Raw genomic sequence first — 17,517 nt, 5'->3', positions numbered from 1 at the left:
ATAGGTGAGAAAAAAAATCGTACACTGTGAGCGTCAGGAGTGTCTGAAGATATATTGGCACAAGCCTCATGTCTTAACGTCGCTTTGTTAGGGAGATATGACGATTCGAATATGCCTCTCATTGCAGAAATCCAGCGGTGATTTTGAACAAACTCTCCATTGACTTTCTATGGAGAGTTTCCAGACTTTGTGTTGGTCTGAGAGAGATTTGCCAAAATTCTATAAATCCCACAACAATGATAGTAACATTTTCTGAAAGCCAGCAAAAATACCTACGTTTTGATGTATAAATTGTGGAAGTGGAGTGAAAATTGAGCAAGTAGCAAGAAGTTGTTCGGACATGAAGAGAAAATTGCCAAAGGTACAGTGGCTCACTTAGAACCAAGTGCATAGCAACCATAACAACGCATGTATTTTGTGAAAAATCACAAAATGAAACTCAAAACTTAAAGAGGGTTAAGATGAAAACGGTAACAGATATGAAAAAGCTGAATCATTCATGAATAGCCCAATAATTTGTGAACATTTTAAAATTTGAATGGTTGTTCTAGGCGAAAGTATGAAAAAGTGGTTCAGTTTCAAAAACAAGCAAGTTTTAGCAGAATTGTGGAAGTTTCCCATTCATTTCAATGGGACAAATTAAAGGAAAAAAGCTTAATATTTTAAAAAGTATAACAGTTAAAAATACCAAAAGTCATAGCAGTCGTTAGCAGAAAAAGCTGAATAGTTTAAAATTTGAACGGTGAAAATCGGCTGAAAATTGTTTAAGTAGTTAAAGTCCAAAAAACGTACGGAAGCAACTAGAATAATAACTAGAAGAATTTGCATTTCCTGCGAAAATGCAGTGTGGATGCTTTAAAGCTGAAGCTTTCTGCTGAAACTAGCTGAAAAAGCTGAAAAGTTGCAGAAATTGTAAAATCTTTGCAGAAGCAAAGGAACTTTGCTAAAATGTAGTGACTTAGCAGAACTGCAATATCTTAGAGGAAACATAATACTTGGCAGAAATACAATAGCATAGCAGAACTTAGCAGAAATATTGTAACTTACCAGAAACACGATAACTTCTCAAAAATACAAGAATTTAGGAGAAATAGTATAAGATAACAGAAAGAATATATTTAGCCAAACATTCTTAAACATTACAGAAATACTATGATTTAGAGAAACAGTACAACATAGCAGAAATGCTGTAATTTGACAGAAATACTATATTTAGCACAAATCTTATAAAATAGCAGAAATGCTGTATTTAGCACAAATACTGAAAAGCAGCAGAAATGCTATGACTTAGCACAATAGTAATAACTTAAATAGAAAAATTGGAAAAGCAAAATGGACAGCTGAAAAATCCTGAACATGCTAAGGGTCCCTCAAATGTAATTGTTAAATGAAAAGAAAATCAGCAAAAAAAGTATAACAGTCACACAATCACAAATATGGACACATATTGAAACACACATGCACAGAGAGACACACACAGGACCAAATTCAGTCAACCAGTCTAAATATATTGAATTAAAATCATACAATAAGATGCTCCCATAAAAACTCTCTCTCGCCCTCCCTTTCTCTCTCTCTCTGTCTCACACACACACACACACACACACACACACACACACACACACACACACACACACACACACACACACACACACACACAGCAGCAGCAGCAGCAGAAAGTGAACAGGGGCTGTTAACAGCATGTTTCTAGGTCAGTCAAACAGCTGTGACCTTCTCAATTTGAATCCACCAATCAGAGAGGCTGTGTGCTTTTTCCCGCCAAAACTGGTGCACCAAGTGCAGGCTTTTACACATGCAGCACAGAGAGAGACAGGATTTTTGCAGTCTATTTCTCATAGTGAGAATTCCCCTCAAACAAACAGCCATAAATTTCTAACCGTAGGGGCTAAAACAGTCATTCTTAGACCATTTTATTCAGAAGACATAGGGGAATCTTGAAATGCTGACCATTTAAAATAAAAATATGAAATATTAGAGATATATGACATAGATGATTGGTGGGCTTAGAAGCCACGAAGGTCCCAATATGCAAATTTAAATGTGCCAGGTCTCAGATATGATTGGCTGGCTGGGAAGCCATGAAGGTCCCAATATGCAAATTTGAATGTGCCAGGACTCAGATATGATTGGCTGGCTGGGAAGCCATGAAGGCAACAATATGCAAATTTGAATGTGCCAGGACTCAGATATGATTGGCTGGCTGAGAAGCCATGAAGGTCCCAATATGCAAATTTGAATGTGCCAGGAGTCAGATATGATTGGCTGGCTGGGAAGCCATGAATGCCCCAATATGCAAATTTAAATGTGCCAGGACTCAGATATGATTGGCTGGCTGGGAAGCCGTCCAGGTCCTGATATGTAAATTTGAATATTAGGACTGACTCCCTGGGGACCTGGCAGAAATATATAGAAATACAATGATTACCCAGAAATACTGCATTTAGTAGAAATACTATGTTTTAGCACAAATACTATAAAATGGCAGAAATACTATAATTAAGCAGAAATATTATATTAAGTACAAATCCTATAAAATAGCAGAAATGCTGTATGATTTAGCACAAATGCTGTATTTAGCACAAATACTGAAAAGCAGCACAAATGCTATGACTTAGCACAATAGTAATAACTTAAATAGAAAAATTGGAAAAGCAAAATGGACAGCTGCAAAAGTCCCACAAGCACAGAGAGACACACACAGGATCAAATTCAGTCAACCAGTCTAAATATATTGAATTTAAATCATACAATAAGATGCTCCCATAAAAACTCTCTCTCGCCCTCTCTCTCTCTCTCTGTCACACACACACACACACACACACACACACACACACACACACACACAGGAGAGAAAATCAAGTTTCTAGGTCAGTCAAGCAGCCTGGGAGCTGCTAAATTTGAATCCACCAATCAGAGAGGCTGTGTACTTTTTCCCGCCAAAACAGGTGCAGCCGTTTTACACACACAGAGCACAAAGACAGGATTTCTGCAGTGAATTTCTCATAGTGAGGATTCCTCTCAAACAAATGGCCATAATTTCCTAACCGTAGGGGCTAGAATGGTCATTCTTACACCGCTTTGTTCAGAAGAGATGGGGAATCTTAAAGTGTTGACAATTTATCATTAAAATATGAATTATTGAAGATATTTGACTTCTAATGCACCATAACTGAGTAGAGGCAAGTGAAATCTGCCTTGACTTGCCCTCAAACAACGCTTTCTAACTCTAAATCTATTTGGAGTATAGATATCATTCTTTCACCGTAAGAGACAGCAGGCTTTGGTGAACAGTCATGGAAATTTTCAGGTCTCTGTGGAAATCCAACAAAGTTATGACTCCTCCGAGTGAGAGGAGTAGGAATATTTTACTGCTATTATTTGCTGCTATTTTTATAATCATCATTACCATTTCATGTTAATAGTGATGTTGCATTCAGGGGCATTCAGATGTTCAAATATATGGGTATTATATTAGTCTTTATTACAGGTCCAAGAAGAACCACTTTAAACGGTTGAGTTGAATCTATAATTTTAAATGTTTTTAATGCTTCTGTGATCTCAGTGTTTCTGTGTAGAGGGCAGAGACAGGAAGTTATAGGCTTTTGAAGTTGCAGGCTTTTGCAGAAGTGAAACTGAAAGCAAAGAGAGCATTTAAGGGCGAGACACACATACAGACACATATAGTACGAGAGGTCATGACACGTCGCAGTACACAGCATGCATGCACGCCCCATGCGTGCACACACACACAGATAGACTCAGTTAGTAGGTAAGAGTTTATAACTGCAAAGTTGTGCCTGTATGAGTGACATTTTGTGCAGAACATGGACTTGATGTTCCAGGAAGATAAGCCTGGGCAGGATGGAGACAGGAAGCACCTGCCGTCGACGCCGAAGACGATGTTGTTTTTTAGACTATGTTAAGAGTCATTGTGGTTTTGGAGTGACGTATGCTTTGTTTAAGTCTGCCTGGTAACAGGAAGACTGCAAACCCTATAAAGCCTTTGTCTAATGATTGTAAGTTCAGTTCGACGCTGAAATCTGCACAGCGGTCGGACTCACACATGTATTTATTAAAATGCTGTCTAATTGCACACGGACCGGATCTGTGGTTATTTTTGGATTCCTCTCTCAACATTGAACCTTAACACCAAACATTCTTAAACATTACAGAAATACTATGATTTAGAGAAACAGTACAACATAGCAGAAATGCTGTAATTTGACAGAAATACTATATTTGGCAGAAATACTATATTTAGCACAAATCTTATAAAATAGCAGAAATGCTGTATTTAGCACAAATACTGAAAAGCAGCAGAAATGCTATGACTTAGCACAATAGTAATAACTTAAATAGAAAAAATTGGAAAAGCAAAATGGACAGCTGAAAAATCCTGAACATGCTAAGGGTCCCTCAAATGTAATTGTTAAATGAAAAGAAAATCAGCAAAAAAAGTATAACAGTCACACAATCACAAATATGGACACATATTGAAACACACATGCACAGAGAGACACACACAGGACCAAATTCAGTCAACCAGTCTAAATATATTGAATTAAAATCATACAATAAGATGCTCCCATAAAAACTCTCTCTCGCCCTCCCTTTCCCTGTCTCTCTCTCTCTCACACACACACACACACACACACACACACAGCAGCAGCAGCAGCAGCAGAAAGTGAACAGGGGCTGTTAACAGCATGTTTCTAGGTCAGTCAAACAGCTGTGACCTTCTCAATTTGAATCCACCAATCAGAGAGGCTGTGTGCTTTTTCCCGCCAAAACTGGTGCACCAAGTGCAGGCTTTTACACATGCAGCACAGAGAGAGACAGGATTTTTGCAGTCTATTTCTCATAGTGAGAATTCCCCTCAAACAAACAGCCATAAATTTCTAACCGTAGGGGCTAAAACAGTCATTCTTAGACCATTTTATTCAGAAGACATAGGGAATAGGTCCCAATATGCAAATTTAAATGTGCCAGGACTCAGATATGATTGGCTGGCTGGGAAGCCATGAAGGTCCCAATATGCAAATTTGAATGTGCCAGGACTCAGATATGATTGGCTGGCTGGGAAGCCATGAAGGTCCCAATATGCAAATTTGAATGTGTCAGGACTCAGATATGATTGGCTGGCTGGGAAGCCGTCCAGGTCCTGATATGTCAATTTGAATATTAGGACTGACTCCCTGGGGACCTGGCAGAAATATATAGAAATACAATGATTACCCAGAAATACTGCATTTAGTAGAAATACTATGTTTTAGCACAAATACTATAAAATGGCAGAAATACTATAATTAAGCAGAAATATTATATTAAGTACAAATCCTATAAAATAGCAGAAATAGTATGATTTAGCACAAATGCTGTATTTAGCACAAATCTTATAAAATAGCAGAAATAGTATGATTTAGCAGAAATGCTGTATTTAGCACAAATACTGAAAAGCAGCACAAATGCTATGACTTAGCACGATAGTAATAACTTAAATAGAAAAATTGGAAAAGCAAAATGGACAGCTGCAAAAGTCCCACAAGCACAGAGAGACACACACAGGATCAAATTCAGTCAACCAGTCTAAATATATTGAATTTAAATCATACAATAAGATGCTCCCATAAAAACTCTCTCTCGCCTCTCTCTCTCTCTCTCTCTCTCTCTCTCACACACACACACACACACACACACACACACACACACACACACACACACACACACACACACACACACACACACACTGAGAAAAAATCAAGTTTCTAGGTCAGTCAAGCAGCCTGGGAGCTGCTAAATTTGAATCCACCAATCAGAGAGCCTGTGTACTTTTTCCCCGCCAAAACAGGTGCAGCCGTTTTACACACACAGAGCACAGAGACAGGATTTCTGCAGTGTATTTTTCATAGTGAGGATTCCTCTCAAACAAATGGCCATAATTTCCTAACCGTAGGGGCTAGAACGGTCATTCTTACACCGTTTTGTTCAGAAGAGATGGGGAATCTTAAAGTGTTTACAATTTATCATTAAAATATGAATTATTAAAGATATTTGACTTGTAATGCACCATAACTGAGTAGAGCAAAGCAAAACTGCCTTGACTTGCCCTCAAACAACGCTTTCTAACTCTAAATCTATTTGGAGTATCGATATAATTCTTTCACCGTAAGAGACAGCAGGCTTTGGTGAACAGTCATGGAAATTTTCAGGTCTTTGTGGAAATCTATCAAAAGATATGACGAGAGAAAAAGTGGTTCATTTCCAGAGTTTGAAATCTGAAGAAATCTGAGCGAACGACGAATTTCCTACCCTCAAACAAGTCTAACTCATTTCAGAACGGTAATAGGTGAGAAAATAATTCTTGAATTGTGAGCGTCAGGAGTGTCTGAAGATATACGGGACAAGCCTCATGTCGTAACCCGCTTCGTTAAGGAGATATGACGATTCGAATATGCCTCTCATTACAGAAATCAAGCGATGATTTTGAACAAACTCTCCATTGACTTTCTATGGAGAGTTTTCTGACTTTGTGTTGGTCTGAGGAGATTTGCCAAAATTCTATAAATTTCACAACAATGATGGTGACATTTTCTGAAAGCCAGCAAAAATACCTACGTTTTGATGTATAATTTGTGTGGGTTGAGTGAAAATTGAGTGAGTAGCAAGAAGTTGTTCGGACATGAAGAGAAAATTGCCAAAGGTACAGTGGCTCACTTAGAACCAACTGCATAGCAACCATAACAACGCATGTATTTTGTGAAAAATTACAATTTTGCAACTCAAAACTTAAAGAGGGATAAGATGAAAACGGTAACAGATATGAAAAAGCTGAATCATTTATGAATAGCCCAATAATTTGTGAACATTTTAAAGTTTGAATGGTTGTTCTATGTGAAAGTAGGAAAAAGTAGTTAAGTTTCAAAAACAAGCAAGTTTTAGCAGAATTGCAGAAGTTTCCCATTCATTTCAATGGGACAAATTAAAGGAAAAAAGCTTAATATTTTAAAAAGTATAACAGTATAAAATACCAAAAGTCATAGCAGGAATTAGCAGAAATAGCAGAATAGTTTAAAATTTGAACGGTGAAAATCGGCTGAAAATTGTGGGACTAGTTAAGTGCCAAAAAACGTACAAAAAGTGGCAACTGGAATAATAATAAAGTAGAATAAAGAATAAAGAGAAACAGGAACTCAATAGTGTGGATGCATAAAGCATCCACACAACTAGAAAAAGTTTGCATTTCCTGCGAAAATGCTGTGTGGATGCCTTAACGCTGAAGCTGTCTGCTGAAAAGCTGAAAAAGCTGAAAAGTTGCAAAAAGTTGTATGGTGGTGAAAAAAAAAGTTTTGCGCTGAGCAGGATTTGAACCTGGCCCTCCTGGACTCAAGGCAGCTACTCATCTCACTGAGCTAAACTCATTCTCTCAAAAAAGAGGAGGAGAGACTGACAATTCTGCTAAAATGAGCAGAAGCTGCTCATTTTTTGTGCTGAGAAGAGGCAAAAAGGCTGAAAAGTTTGCAGAAAAGAGATAAATCAGCAGAATATCTGCAGAAAAGAGGTAGAACAAAAAGAACAAAAGAGAAAACTGAAAACAGGTTTTGCCATGACCGGGATTTGAACCTGGCCGTTCTGGTCTCAAGGCAGCTGCTCATCTCACTGAACCAAACTCATTCTCGCAAAAACAAGAGATGGAGAAAGGGGCAATTTTGCTAAATGAGCAGAAGCTGCTGAGAATTGTGCTGAGAAGAAGTGAAAAGGCTGAAAATTTTGCAGAAAAGAGGTGAATCAGCAGAATTTCTGCAGAAAAGAGGTAAAGAAGCAATAACTTGCGCTGAAAAGAGATGAATCAGCAGAATTTCTGCTCAAAGGCGGCTATTCATTTCCCTGAGCCAAAGTCATTCTTACAAAGAAGAGGTGGAGAGATGGACAATTCTGCTGAAATGAGCAGAAGCTGCTGAGAATTGTGCTGATAAGAGGTGAAAAGGCTGAAAATTTTGCAGAAAAGAGGTGCATCAGCAGAATTTCTGCAGAAAAGAGGCAAAGGAGCAGAAACTTGCGCCGAAAAGAGATGAATCAGCAGAGTTTCTGCTCAAAAGAGTTGTCTTTTTTCTGAATACAGCCAAAAAAGCTGGAATTTGTGCTGAAAAGGGGTGAAAAAAATGAAAATTTTGCTGAAAAGGGGTGAAGAAGCTAAAGTATACCAAATCAAAGTATTTGTGCCAAAACATAGTGTTTCTGCCATATGGTGTTATTTGTGCCACAAAAGTTACTACATTACAACATGAATACGGATTAAAGATGAAAGAAACTGGCAACAAATTCCTCCACTACAAACCAGTCTGATACCACTTCTTTGCAGTGTTCACTAAGGCACTACCCAAAAGGCGCCACAAGAGGGCACTCCAACACAAGAGATGAGGTGAATGAGCAGAATTTCTGCTGAAAAGAGGCAGAAGGTTCTGTATGTAGAAAAAGAAACACTGTTGAACCATGTGTGAAATAAATAAAGAAATGAAATGAAAGAACAACCTGGTTCTGCTCAAATTCACCAATCAGAGGTACTGCCTCTGTCTGCTTCATCAGGCTGTGTACTTGTTTCTGCCATGGAGCGTTAACAAGAATCTGAGGTCCATATTAGAAAAGCTGCTAAAATCATAAAACTTTGCAGAATTGTAATAGATTAGCAATATAAATTACAGGTCTGTGATAGTGTATAAATTTGTAGTGAAAAAAAAAAGTGGACCAAGGTGGGATTGAACCCACGACCTTTGAGCTGCAGAGCTGTGTCATTACTGATTGCGCCACCTGGAAAGGGGGCGGTGGTCTGAAAGACAGATACTTGGGCAGTCAGAAAATAGATCGCGGTGAGAGGCGAAAAACGCCGTTTTTTGGAGTTACAAAACGTTGTGTAACTCAAAAACTAGGAGGGCTAGCAGCATAATTCTTGTACTGGGTGAATCAGCGGACTTTGGTGTATTTTGACTGCGATTTCCATAGCTCGTTCTACCTTCGTCGCGGAGATATGACGAGAGAAGAAACGGCTTCATTTCCAGAGTTTGAAGACTGAGAGAAGGACAGATTTCCACCCCTCAAACAAACGTAATTCATTGCTCAACGGTAAGATAATTGTAAAAACTGCTTCCACTGTGAGTGTCAGCAGTGTCTGAAGATATATGGGCACAAGCCTCATGTCCTAACTTTGCTTTGTTAAAGAGAAATGGCGATTTTAAAATGCCTCCCGTTACAGAATTTCAGCTCTGAATTTCAAAACCTCCCCATAGACTTTGAATGGGGAGTATTGAGACCTTGTGTCACTTCGAGGCAAATTGCGAAAAAACGGTAAATCTCACAATAAAGATAGTGACATTGCCTGAAAGCCAGCAAAAATACCTACGTTTTGATGTATAGTTTATAGGGGTTGAGTGAAAATTGAGTGAGCAGCAAGAAGTTGTTCGGACATGAAGAGAAGTTTCAGAAAGGACCAGTGCTCACTCTGAGTTAATTGCACAGAATTGTGGAAGTTTCCCATTCATTTCAATGGGACAAATTAAAGGAAAAAAGTGTAATATTTTAAAAAGTATAACATTAATAAACACCAAAAGTCATAGCAGTCATTAGCAGAAAGAGCAGAACAGTTTAGAGTTTGAACGGAGAAAATCGGCTGAAAACTGGAGGAGTAGTTAAGTGCCAAAAAACGGAGCAACTAGAAGAATAAAGATAAAGAATAAAGAGAAACAGGAACACAATAGTGTGGAAGCCCTTTAGGGCATCCACACAATAATAAAGATTAGAAGAACAATACTGTGAATGCTTTTACAAGCATTCACACTAATAATAACTAGAAAGTGCATTTTCTGAAGAAACTGCAGTGTGAATGCTTGAATCTGAATATATGCACTGAAAAGAATTAATTGCTGAATTTTAAGTTAAAAATGTTGAATGAGATGAAAAATACAGAAATTTTCACCTGAAAACAAAAGTGCTGAACTGCTAAAAGCTGACAAGCACAGAGAAGAAGTTGGAAAATAGCTGAAAATGTTTTAAATGTAAATTAGAAAAACCTGAGTAATGAGAAAAGACTATTTAGAGTCAGAAAACATCTGAATGAATATTAAAAGTTCATATTCTTTGAATCACTGAATGACTAAAATATGATCCCTCCATTTGGATCCACACAGTTTTAAAGGTTTACATCTCTGAGCTTTGAAAGACACGCTGTTGGAAAGAGAACAACGATGGCTTCGTTTTGAGGGTAAAATGATGGCTGTAGAGCAAACACTGTGGACACAGCAGCTGTTGAAAGAGAAGTGTTTAAGATGAATCTTGGCACAGTGAGAGACAGAGCTCGTTAGGCAGGCAGGTGTGAGCCTGGTTGCTATAGTGACTGAGCCAGGGGCTCCATACACACGCACAGAGACATGCACCTCACTTTTGCTGCTTAAAATGAACAGAAACGTCAGCCCCAAACAAATCCTTCCCAAATGAAAAGTACAGGTCCTATTGACGAAATTCTTTCACCGTGAGCGGCAGCAATGTCTAGTCTACCTAATTCTCAGTTTTCATGCCTGTGGAGTTTATTATATGGACGTGGTGACAGTGTAAAAACACCATGCTCTTCTGATTTTCAAACGAACCTTCTGAGCCATTTTAACATTAGAGTCTATGGAGGAGTTGGAGGGAGGAGGCTGTGCTTTGGTGACATTTATGAAAGAACCATAACACCTAGGACAATAGTAAACACATTGGATGAAAGAGGACAGCAATGGCTACGTTTTGAGGGTAAAATCAGACCGGTAGAGCAAACGCTGCGGACACAGCAGCAGTTTTAAAAAATATTTTAAGATTAATTTTTTTGCTCCTCTCACTCTGGCAGTTGAAGCTCTCACTCTAACCTCCAACATTCCGTCCCATACACACCCATTATAAACTCTGAAATGGCTGAAAAAACATCATGAAACTTAAACTGGAACTGAAGAAAAAGTATAACAGATATTGAAAAGATAAATACAAGTTGAATAGTTGAATGTCTTGTCTTCGTTTTAAAGTTTGAATGGTGGATCTATGTCAACGTATGTGGAAGTAGTAGGAGTTTAAAAATGAGTAAGTTGAATGAGGATTTGAAGGGTCTCCCCATTGAAATACATGGGAAATTTTTGTTGAAAAAAGTTGAATAAAATTAAAAATATAAATGTTAAAAATGAGAAAAATAGAAGCAGTCATGTCCAAAAGAAGAGGAATCTAACGGTGTTTGAATGGTTTTCTAAGTTGAACGGTTTTGAAGGAGATACAGTACAAAAAAACGTCGGAATATATAATAAAATATAATAATAATAATAACTAGAAAGTGCATTTTCTGAAGAAACTGCAGTGTGAATGCTTGAATCTGAATGTATGCACTGAAATAAATTAATTGCTGAATTTTAAGTTAAAAATGTTGAATGAGATAAAAAAAAAACTTGTTTTCAGTTTAAAAATTAAAAGTCCTGAACTGCTAAAAGCTGAAAATCACACAGAAGAAATTGGAAAATAGCTGAAAAGTTTTCAATAAAAATTAGAAAAACCTAAGAAATGAGAAAAGAAAATTTAGAGTCAAAAACCTCTGAATGAATATTAAAAGTTCATATTCTTTGAATAACTGAATGACTAAAATGTGAACCCTCCACTTGGATCCACACACTTTTAAAGGTTTACATCTCTGAGCTTTGAAAGACACAGTGTTGGAAAGAGAAGAACGATGGCTTCGTTTTGAGGGTAAAATGATGGCTGTAGAGCAAACACTGTGGACACAGCAGCAGTTGAAAGAGAAGTGTTTAAGATGAATCTTGGCACAGTGAGAGACAGAGCTCGTTAGGCAGGCAGGTGTGAGCCTGGTTGCTATAGTGACTGCACCCAATGGCTCAGTACACACGCACACAGACATGCACCTCACTTTTGCTGCTTAAAATGAACAGAAAAGTCAGGTCGAAACAAATCGCTCCCAAATGAAAAGTACAGGTCCTATTGACGAAATTCTTTCACCGTGAGCGCCAGCAATGTCCAGTCTACCTAATTCTCAGTTTTCATGCTTGTGGAGTTTATTATATGGACGTGGTGACAGTGTAAAGACAGCCTGTACTTCTGGTTTTCAAACGAACCTTCTGAGCCATTTTAACATTAGAGTCTATGGAGGAGTTGGAGGGAGGAGGCTGTGCTTTGGTGACATTTATGAAAGAACCATAACACCTAGTACAATAGTAAACACATTGGATGAAAGAGGACAGCGATGGCTACGTTTTCGGGGTAAAATCAGACCAGTAGAGCAAACGCTGCGGACACAGCAGCAGTTTTAAAAAAGATTTTAAGATGAATTTTTTTGCTCCTCTCACTCTAGCAGTTGAGCTGTCTCACTCTAGCCCCAACATTCCGTCCCATACACACCCATTATAAACTCTGAAACGGCTGAAAAAACATCATGAAACTTAAACTGGAACTGAAGAAAAAGTATAACAGATATTGAAAAGATAAATACAAGTTGAATAGTTGAATGTCTTGTCTTCGTTTTAAAGTTTGAATGGTGGCTCTATGTCAACCTATGTTGAAGTAGATACAGTTTAAAGACGAGTAAGTTGAAGGAGAATTTGAAGGGTCTCCCCATTGAAATACATGGGAAATTTTTGTTGAAAAAAGTTGAATAATTTTAAAAATATAAATGTTATAAATGAGAAAAGTAGAAGCAGTCATGTCCAAAAGAAGAGGAATCTAATGGTGTTTGAATGGTTTTTCTAAGTTGAACGGTTTTGAAGGAGATACAGTACAAAAAACGTACGGAATAGATAATAATAAAATAGAATAAAGATTACAACAACAATACTGTGAATGCTTTTACAAGCATTCACACTAATAAAGATTAGAAGAACAATACTGTGAATGCTTTTACAAGCATTCACACTAATAAAGATTAGAAGAACAATACTGTGAATGCTTTTACAAGCATTCACACTAATAATAAAGATTAGAAGAACAATACTGTGAATGCTTTTACAAGCATTCACACTAATAAAGATTAGAAGAACAATACTGTGAATGCTTTTACAAGCATTCACACTAATAATAAAGATTAGAAGAACAATACTGTGAATGCTTTTACAAGCATTCACACTAATAATCAATGTTGATGTGACTCAATTACATGTCCTAGACTCTACTATTAATAATACAAGAAATTCCACTAGCACTGCAATTATATAAAATTGCGAGATTTGAGGTTGTCTTCCAGCTAGTACAGTGGACAAACAAACTGGTGTTTAAAGGGTTAAAAATTTAAAAAGTAATAATTATTTTATATTTATGAAAAGAACTGAAGTTAGTTAAAAGCTTTATGCAGAAGAAATGGCAAAAAAACATAAAAATAATAAAAATTACAGACCTAATCTGTTGGTGGCCACTTTTGGCCACGAACAAGGTGAAAGGGTAGTGATTTTGAACAAACCCAGAGGGTTAATGTTACACCTGGAGAGGACTGTACACTTACTGCTTGGCAGCTTGATCTTTAACAATAAAGAATCATATTTAATCATTTTTTGTTTTAAATCTGCAAAATATGAAGTCAGTCAAGCTTTAAAATAAATTGTACTGAGAAAAGAAAATATTTGCATCTAAACTTTGTAGATTTAATATTTATATATACAACCTCTGAATCATGACCTGGATCTTAACTTTATACCGCTATCCATGCTGTATCCTACAACACTGGCATTTTGCTGAGGTGACGTCACCAGATGCCGTGAATAACATTTTTGGCTGAAAGTAGAAAGTTTTTGCTGTGACATGTGAGAGCAGCTCCCACACAGACAGCATGGTCTCCTCTTCTATGAAAACGCAGCATTACATACAAGAAAGGAACAGAAACTAAATTGTCATCTCAATATCAGTACAAACGTTGGTATCAACACTATCGATATTTGGATTTTTTTTTGCTTTTCATGCCACTGTTGTGAGATTTCCACTAACGACTATCATCAAGCAGTGCCCACTTTCTTTAACAAAGGTTGAGTCACTTCCTCCACCGGTGCCCTGCTAGTTCATCCTGTCTCTAAACACATGAACTCACCTTTCAATCCAGAAGCCAGTAAGACGTGAAGGGAGAAGAAGACCACAACCAACGACATCTGTGCAGACATTAACCCTTTAGAGCCGAGCGTAGCGCCCCCGCTACGATTTGCGTATCTATTTTTAAATCCCTCTATCACTGCAACCACGTAAGCTAGCGCAATAATTTTTTTTGCATATGAAACTGGAGAAGTTATACTTACATCTTATGCCATCAGCTTGTCCTAGGTCACAGTTTCCTTCCTCATATAGCTTTGCAAAAACTGCATAAAAAGCGCTTGCAGCAACAAAAACGTAATATTCCAGAAACACGCTTTGCCGATCCGATCAGCTGTTCATAACACTTCCTACGTTGGAATAGACGTCAGCGCGAACTTTCGCATGTCCGCCATTACCTGCCCGAAACCGGAAGTGACGTCATTTTCGCGGAAATGTAGTTTTTTTTACTGTCAGGGCCTCAGAGCCTATTCTAGTGTTTTTAAAAGTTATCTTTGACTTTATGACTTTCTGTGTCGTTTCTGGGATGCTTAGAACTCAAATTGCACTGCTGGAAATAGTTTATTTTGATGCATATGCTGCTTTTTTGCAAATTTGCACTATAATATTTATTTTCGTTTTTCCTGCAGTATATAAAAATTGGTGTATTTCAAAAGTAAAACTATGAAGACACTTCAAATAAATTTCCTGTGGTGGGAAACTAGTTTGTGCAACTTTTTTGTATTTACAGTTTTGAGGGATAAGCCTCTTAAATTTCTCTAACTAGAAATATATGTTAAAAAAACCAAAACGATTTTCAATTTTTTTGTAGTTTATTGCACTTTTTTGCAATTTGTGTAATTACTATGCACTCAATGCAGACATATTATTAAAATTTGGGCTATAATGGTTGTATTGATGTATATCAACTTGAAATACTCCCAAAAATGGCTCCACAGCATGTAAAAATATAATATAAGCTCTGGCGGACTTGGTTCTATGGTAGGTCTTAAAGGGTTAAACAAGAAGAGGCGCGCACTGTTAGATGAAGGTTGTTTGTTTTTTTTAGGAGTGGCTAGTTTTACCTTCACGCCTACGCCCATATGCCGCTTATATAAGCGTGTATACCTTAATCACATTGTTATTTCCTCTCTTTTCTCATGCCTAGATCAAACTTTCGTTTAACACCACAGTCACTCTTTATATAACAAGTCATTTTTGAAAGGATGCTTACATCGACTGATTATGTGCAGGTCCTTGAACACTCAGTGTAACTTCGGGACTTCCTGTTTTTTGTTTGCTGTCTGTGAGCAGTTTACACGTAGAAACCTCCTTCTTTCTGCAGACACTTCTGATGAAAATGAACCGCGAAGCTCAGGCTCTCACAGCCGATTTGAAACCAAAGCTGATCACTGACGCCCTCTGTTGCTGTTGATCGGCTCTTAAAGCCACTGGTACAGTTTTTTCCCAACGAATAAAATGGTAACTGACACCACACGATATAAACTATGAGATGCCAGCATGAGATGGTCACAGGAGCATAAGGAAAGGTCGCTATTATATCTGAAACTTTGTTCCCAGAGTCAAGAAGTTCACTTTATGCGCAAACGCCGACTGCAATCCAGCTTCATTACCGCGAGAAGAAGCGAGCAGCTGATATAGCACATCTCCTGCAAATACGGTTTACAGTTTAAAGTGGAGAGAAAAATTACGCAGTTCACAGCAGCCACGTGAAAATCGCAACATGTTAGCGCTCCATCTCCGCTGCCTCTCACAAAATGAAGCTGCTGGTTCTTCAAGATCGATAAAAACCCTAACCTTACTACCAGAGAGAGAGAGAAACATACACAGACCCCACAGAATACACGCCACAGCTTCAAGATCATCCACAGACATGTCACACATATGTGTGATGGTGACAAATGAAGGTTGCTATAAGAAGTTAGAACAAATAGAAATTTCAGGAAGTCAAAGTGGGAATTGCTGATTTGCTGTCGGTGCCGTTGCGCCAAGTAAAGGAATAAAAGAACCAAATAGAAACCTCACCCATTCTCACCCAACTGTCTGGTTTCTCTCGCTCCCCCGGGATGTGGCTGGAAGTTTTCCCTGTCAAGCTGCTCGCTGCCTCTGATCGCAGAGGAGTTTTGTCCATTCATTCTGCTCGGGACGCCTCGACAGCCAGATTGAAAACTCCATCCAGAAAAAAATAAAAGTGTAAATCCATCTTAAGTGACAGCAAACACAAACTTTGATCCATGACCGAAACATGACTGTTTTTTTCAGAGAAGTGCGTCTGTAAGTACCACGTCTGTAAAAGCGCTTCAGTGACTCTTTTGCTACAGAGCTCCCCTACTGGCTGTGACGATGAAGACATCCAGGCTTCGTTCAGACTACAAACGACAGGAAGTCACATTTATTGTGACAACAACAAAATTATTTGATTAACCTTCTAGGACCTGGCGTCCTTATATGTAGACAATCACATTTTGGGTTATTTAGACCAAAACGCTCAATTTTGCTCTACAAGGGCCTGATATCCACTTACAAGGACATTATACTGCTACTGTTCTATCGCAATTTTAAACGAATATCCTCATATGTGGCTCTCATTTCTCTTAGAAACGAAAGTTCAGGTAAAAAAAAAATCTGGTAATTCTTTGTTTTTACATTCATCGGGCCCCAATATGCCCAAATATCAAAGAGAAATTAAAAATGCATGCTGTGGAAGAGTTTGGGTCTTAGGAGGTTAAAAACACCAAACACAGTGAAAATAAGGATGTTTTTTTTTTAAGAAATAAAAGTCCAGCTCTCACAGCTGTGTAGCCTACATATACATGTGGTGTTTTTACTGCAAAGAAACACGTGTTTCTGTGTGGATCTCTTTCCGCTTTGCTTAACTTTGAAAAATAATTTTTTAGACAAGCAGGTGACACAATTGTGCCGTGGGGCCATATTAAAAAAAGATTATTATTATCAATCTTATTTTAATTAGAGAGAGCCTTCATGTGCTGATTTTTAATGCAAATACAACCCTCAAAGAATGCAGGACAGATATAAATGCAAAAAAAATAAATAAATGAACTAAACAAAATAAAACTGTCACTTTCAGTTTGTTGCTGTAATAAACCTCATGATTTACATCTCATCTTAAAACTAAAAGGTTTTTTCCCCTAGAAGTGCTGCAGAGAAACCACAGAGCCCCCAAACTTTACTACCGAGAGGAAGGAGGAGGGTTCAACGGCTGCAGTGGAACAAAAAGGTCTCAGATCTGTGTGACACAATGGGACGAACACCTCTGTTGTGGCTGCTCTGTAAGTACCACATGCTCTTTTTAAAACCTTAGTATGTAATATGTATATTTAAGATATTTTGGCTCCAGTGGGTTGAACCCACAGGTATTTGCTTTACTTAAGACTTAAAACCTGTGTTAAT

At 37.8% G+C, this 17,517-nt stretch overlaps 1 protein-coding gene across 5 annotated transcripts in view; it reads right to left on the bottom strand.

The window, feature by feature from the left end:
• The window catches only part of LOC120437592, a 74,641-nt gene extending 58,199 nt beyond the window's left edge, over positions 1 to 16,442 (bottom strand). The window contains exons 1-2 of one of the 5 annotated variants that reach the window (XM_039608138.1): positions 15,320 to 15,719; positions 14,111 to 14,168 (exon numbers count right to left, since the gene is read on the bottom strand). In XM_039608138.1, the coding sequence (XP_039464072.1) occupies positions 14,111 to 14,168 (58 nt within the window). In that variant the 5' untranslated portion in view covers positions 15,320 to 15,719. Of the gene's footprint in view, positions 1 to 14,110; positions 14,169 to 14,312; positions 14,340 to 15,319; positions 15,720 to 16,131 lie in introns of those variants that run through there. The other 4 variants (XM_039608137.1, XR_005611268.1, XM_039608136.1 and 1 more) reach the window with 4 other exon arrangements.
• Between the last annotated feature and the right edge of the window lie 1,075 nt (positions 16,443 to 17,517).

The sequence above is a fragment of the Oreochromis aureus genome, linkage group 3, assembly GCF_013358895.1.
Source record: "Oreochromis aureus strain Israel breed Guangdong linkage group 3, ZZ_aureus, whole genome shotgun sequence".
NCBI classification, from domain to species: domain Eukaryota; kingdom Metazoa; phylum Chordata; class Actinopteri; order Cichliformes; family Cichlidae; genus Oreochromis; species Oreochromis aureus.
The sequence above is the reverse complement of the archived record's forward strand: the minus strand, read 5'-3'. Positions and strand labels throughout refer to the sequence as shown.